A 6,056-nucleotide genomic window follows, 5' to 3' on the forward strand; every position below is an offset into this window, starting at 1 on the left:
CATTTGATCAACTGACTTTATCTCGTTGACATCATTATCCTGTACGAATGTGTTCCATACTCGAGTCATCCTGGGTATGTATGATCTCAGATGGAGTGATGTTCTGGAGAAGGGTACAGCCAGAGTGAAGTTGCTGCTTTCTGCCCGTCTTGTGGCATAAAAGCTTGTTTCACGCTGTCCTCGAAGTGGATCCAAGTGTGGTATTTTGACAATATTGGCCTTGTACATAACAGTAAGGCCACCCACATCCCTCCTATGTTGAAGGCTCTGCTGAAATGACAGATCTATCCAGGATGGGTCCAGGCGAGAGATGAGACGTCTTGCTCTGTTCTCTACTCTGTCAAGCAGTCGCAGATGAGAGGGGGGCAGGCAAACCAAGAAAGTGGAGCATACTCAAGGTACGAGCGTACTTGTGCCTCGTACAGGATCTTGCAACCCCTACTGTCAAGCAGATGGGAGATACGGCGAAGTGCTGTAAGCTTCCTGGCTGCCTTGTTTGCAAGATTTACAACATGGTTCTTCATGGTTAGTTTGAGTCAAATTTCACCCCAAGGATATCAACTTCTTCTCCAGGTGCCAACATCCTCCCATTCATCCTTACTACTGCACCAGCATTACCATCATGGTGCCTAGAGACGATCATCATTTGCGTTTTCTCAGGTGCAAATGTTACTTGCCATCTATTTCCCCAAGCTGATATAGCTCTCAGCTGGTGATTGATGTAGCTTAGAGCAGCTTGCATTTCTTCTCTTGGATAAGTGAATGTCAGTGTACAGTCGTCTGCATATGCATGTGATTCTGGGATGAAATGAAGAAGGTCGTTGAAGTACACATTCCATGACAATGGACCCAGCACACTTCCTTGTGGAACACTTGCCCCAATAGGATGTCTTGCTGATTCCGTTCCATTGAGAACTACACTTAGAGATCTACCATGAAGGTAATCACTGAGGAGACATAGCGTAGAGCCTGCAATTCCCAGTGCTTGAAGTTTTGCTAAGAGGCCCTGGTGCCACACCCGGTCGAAAGCGCCAGCAATGTCCAGTGCTACCGCACAGCTGACTTTGGATTCATCCAGTGACTGGTGCCACTTAGTGGAGAGGTTTAACAACAGATCAGCAGCAGAGTAGCCTTTCCTGAAGCCATATTGACGATCACAAAGTAGCGAGTGGTAGTCAAAAAACTCTGTCATTTGTCTTGAGATTATTGTCTCAAGGATCTTACCAGTGATTGACAGGAGTGACACTGGTCTGTAGTTGCTGATTTCTGCTCTGCTCTTCTTTTTGTAAACAGGGACTACATTTGCCTCTTTCCATAGAGAGGGCCATTTACACTGTACTAGGCAGTGCTGAAAGATGCGAGGTAGAGGTGCTGCTAGCTGGTCTGCACATCTTCTCAACAATCTTGGGCTCAACTTGTCTGGGCCCACAGCCTTTTCTTGGTCAAGCGATTTAAGTAGGAAATGCACCTCCTCCTGCCTTATTGTCACCACTGACAGTTTTGACACAGTTCTTGCAGCTAGCCAAGGAGGGTCCCTTGCTGGATCAGGAACTTGCATTTTGGTAGCAAAGTGTTCAGCAAAGAGGTCCGCCTTCTCTTGACTACTAGTAGAGGTGGTCCCATCCTGTCGATTTAGAGGTGGAATAAGTTCATCAGGCAGATAACCTTGTCTGTCCTTGACCAGGGACCACCAGGTTTTGGAGCCTACCCTACCTGATGCTAACTTTCTTTTAGTGTCCACCTCCCATTTAGCAATGGCCCACTTTTGAACATCACCCATATGCCTACAGGCTTGCATGTGCAAGTTCCTGTTATAGGTGGTAGGATGTCTCTTATACCTTCGCCATGCTTTGTACTTAGCAGTAGCAGCCTCTCTACAACGAAAGCCAAACCAAGGCTGATCTGTAGGCTTCGTCACATATTGCCGGTGAGGAATGTGTTCTTGTTGTAGATTAAGGATGTGTCCAGTGAAGGCTTTCACTTGGTTGTCAACATCTCTCTCTCTCTCTCTCTCTCTCTCTCTCTCTCTCTCTCTCTCTCTCTCTCTCTCTCTCTCTCTCTCTCTCTCTCTCTCTCTCTTTCTCTTTCTCTCTCTCTCGGGAAACACTATGAAGGAGATGAATATCGTGTCTATGTTTAAAACATATCTACCTAATTTAAGTCATTTAGTGACTTTCGATATTCATTGCACACTCAGTAACGTTTTTCTCAAAGAAACTCTACCGACAACAGATTCTGGGTAGTAAAAGCATCAAGTGGTAATACTCTGGATTCTGAACTTTGACTTATCACAGTGCTTTCTGAACTACTCGTTCAGTTAACATACACAACATGTGTTACTATTCGACGGAAAATGTCATTAAGTATGTTGTTTACACAGAGTACTGTAAATAGGAAAGCAATGTAAATGATTATAATTTATGAGAATAAAATTACAATGTTTAGCTGTCTAAGTGACTCACGAAATCGTAATGACACGATTGCAAACAAACCATACCCCGGCTGGGATTGAACCCGCGGTCAGAGCGACGGGCTGGAGTTTTGAGACTCTCTGACCGCAGGTTCAATCCCAGCCGGGGTATGGTTTTTTTTAGCTGTCTAGAAATTCCTTTAGCTTATTGTATTTATTTTGTATTTAAGTAGTTTAGTGAATGTATAAAATATTCAGCTGAATAATCTTTTAGCATTTTCACATTTCATCATCTGAGAAAAATGTGACATACATATAAATTAGAAAACCCCAAATTCTTGATCTAAACTCATATATTTAGATATCAGAACGACATAATAATGAAATAAGTGTATGTGAAATTTGATGGATAGGTCCATTTTTTTTGTCTTCTTTTATATGTATGCTAAGTGGCACTCTTGGTTGAATAAACTGGGACAGAAATTTATCAGGACTTAACATAGGACAAGCGTATAGTTGGTCCCGTCTCCTGTGACGCCTTTACACTTCCGAACCTCACTTTTGGCAGTATAAAAGTGCTTTCTTATGCTTCAGTGTCACATTGATAGAAAATATGGAGGTGAACACTCACCAAGTTGAGGGACTGACTACCTATTACTTACTTTCTCTCCTAAGAACTAATTGCTTTATATACACTGTACATCTTCTCTTCTTCTGTTGTCTGCTCTATATTTCGACTGTTGAAACCTGCTGACCAGAAGAAACCTCTCGTCCATGATTTTTCTTTTTAAGATTCCAAACTGTTGCTCATGTGTCTTTCTCATCTCTCCTCATCCAGTTTGGATAGTTATTTTCTTAAGTATATACTGTCATATCAGTTTTATTAAGTACAAATGTGAGATTTTTTATTATAAAACTATAAACTAAGTTGAGTTGTGAATGTGAAAATATCGTTGGAACTCAAAAAGAAACATCACATTCATCACTGGTTAAGTGATGACAGTTAGTATCAATGATCCGATGCTTGTCGTTACAGATGCTCCTAGAATGCGTCAAGCAGACATCAGCTTCGCACTTACCGTTGTCCTGCACGCTATGAATCCACCATTGGCCAAAATTGCACCTATACATGGCCCCCAGGCCAAGACTGTGCCAGGTTCTGACCCACGTTCCCAGTCCTGGTCACACCACCAGCTTGATCCTCGTGCCTATCCTAAGGTTAAGTCAACAATTCTGCATATAGCTTTCTTAGGTAAGTTGAAATATTTCTCTTCTGGTATTACAGATCTTCAATATAAAGCATTACTACTACCACTACTGTTACTACTACTACTACTACTACTACTACTACTACTACTACTACTACTACCACCACCACCACCACTACTACTACTACTACCACTACTGTTACTACTACTACCACTACTGTTACTACTACTACTACTACTACTACCACTACTGTTCCACCACTCACACACACCACTACCACCACCACCACCACCGTTACCACTACTCCACCACCACCACCACCACCGTACCACACCACCACCACTACCACCACCACCACCACCACCACTGTTACCACCACTACCACCACCACCACTGTTCACCACTACACACCACACCACCACCGTTACCACCACTACCACCACCGTCACTACTACTACTACCACTACTACCACCACTGTTACCACCACCATCCACCACTACCACACCACCACCACTGTTACTACTACACTACTACCTACCATACACCACTGTTACCACTACCACACCACCACTACCACTACCACCACCACTGTTACTCACTACCACCACCACTACCACCACCACCACTGTTCCACTACTCCACACTCACTACTCCACCACCACCACCACCACTACCACATCCACTACTACTACTACCACCACCACCCACCCACCACTCACCACACCACTACCACCACCATCCACCACTACCACTACCACACTACTACCACTACCACCACCACCACCATCTCACTACTAATACCACCCACTACCACCACCACCACCACTACTACTACTACTACCACACCACCACCACTACACTCACTACCACTATATACTACCACTACCATACTATTCATACTACCACCACTACCACTACTCCACCACTATCACTACTACCACCACTACCACTACCACCTACTCACCACTCTCCACCACCACTACCACTACTACCACCACCACCACCACCACCACCACTACCACCACCACCACCACACACAACACACCACTACTCACCACACCTGCTGCCACACGACAATCAACAATAATAACAACACACCACTACACTACCACCACACACCACTACCACTACCACCACCACCACTCACTCCACTACCACCACCTACCACTACCACACTACATCACTACCACCTACCACACCACCACTACCACTACACCCACTACTATTACTACTACTACTACTACTACTACTACTACTATTACTACTACTGCTACTACTACTACTACTATTACTTGTGCTACTACTACTACTAATAATAATAATAATAATCACATTACTACTACTACTACTACTAATAATAATAATAATAATAATAATAATTATAATACTAATAATAATAATAATAATAATAATAATAATTGAGGAATTGTTAAATGTTGATGAAGATAGGGAAGCTGTGATTTCGTGTATAGGGCAAGGAGGAATAACATCTTGTAGGAGTGAGGAAGAGTCAGTTGTGAGTGTGGGGGAAGTTCGTGAGGCAGTAGGTAAAATGAAAGGGGGTAAGGCAGCCGGGATTGATGGGATAAAGATAGAAATGTTAAAAGCAGGTGGGGATATAGTTTTGGAGTGGTTGGTGCAATTATTTAATAAATGTATGGAAGAGGGTAAGGTACCTAGGGATTGGCAGAGAGCATGCATAGTTCCTTTGTATAAAGGCAAAGGGGATAAAAGAGAGTGCAAAAATTATAGGGGGATAAGTCTGTTGAGTGTACCTGGTAAAGTGTATGGTAGAGTTATAATTGAAAGAATTAAGAGTAAGACGGAGAATAGGATAGCAGATGAACAAGGAGGCTTTAGGAAAGGTAGGGGGTGTGTGGACCAGGTGTTTACAGTGAAACATATAAGTGAACAGTATTTAGATAAGGCTAAAGAGGTCTTTGTGGCATTTATGGATTTGGAAAAGGCGTATGACAGGGTGGATAGGGGGGCAATGTGGCAGATGTTGCAAGTGTATGGTGTAGGAGGTAGGTTACTGAAAGCAGTGAAGAGTTTTTACGAGGATAGTGAGGCTCAAGTTAGAGTATGTAGGAAAGAGGGGAATTTTTTCCCAGTAAAAGTAGGCCTTAGACAAGGATGTGTGATGTCACCGTGGTTGTTTAATATATTTATAGATGGGGTTGTAAGAGAAGTAAATGCGAGGGTCTTGGCAAGAGGCGTGGAGTTAAAAGATAAAGAATCACACACAAAGTGGGAGTTGTCACAGCTGCTCTTTGCTGATGACACTGTGCTCTTGGGAGATTCTGAAGAGAAGTTGCAGAGATTGGTGGATGAATTTGGTAGGGTGTGCAAAAGAAGAAAATTAAAGGTGAATACAGGAAAGAGTAAGGTTATGAGGATAACAAAAAGATTAGGTGATGAAAGATTGAATATCAG

General features: G+C 43.1%; 2 protein-coding genes across 3 annotated transcripts in view; one reads left to right on the top strand and one right to left on the bottom strand.

Annotated features, from left to right (window-relative positions):
* Positions 1–6,056, bottom strand: part of LOC128696898 (protein unc-80 homolog) — a 1,079,316-nt gene that overhangs the window by 99,880 nt on the left and 973,380 nt on the right. The window lies entirely within an intron of this gene.
* LOC128696902 (protein unc-80 homolog) overlaps positions 1–6,056 on the top strand; it is a 62,134-nt gene that overhangs the window by 29,954 nt on the left and 26,124 nt on the right. For both annotated transcript variants that reach the window (XM_070095988.1, XM_070095989.1), the window contains one exon: positions 3,447–3,662. In XM_070095988.1, the coding sequence (XP_069952089.1) occupies positions 3,447–3,662 (216 nt within the window). The remainder of the gene's footprint in view (positions 1–3,446; positions 3,663–6,056) is intronic.

Source organism: Cherax quadricarinatus, chromosome 52 (assembly GCF_038502225.1).
Source record: "Cherax quadricarinatus isolate ZL_2023a chromosome 52, ASM3850222v1, whole genome shotgun sequence".
Lineage (NCBI taxonomy): Eukaryota > Metazoa > Arthropoda > Malacostraca > Decapoda > Parastacidae > Cherax > Cherax quadricarinatus.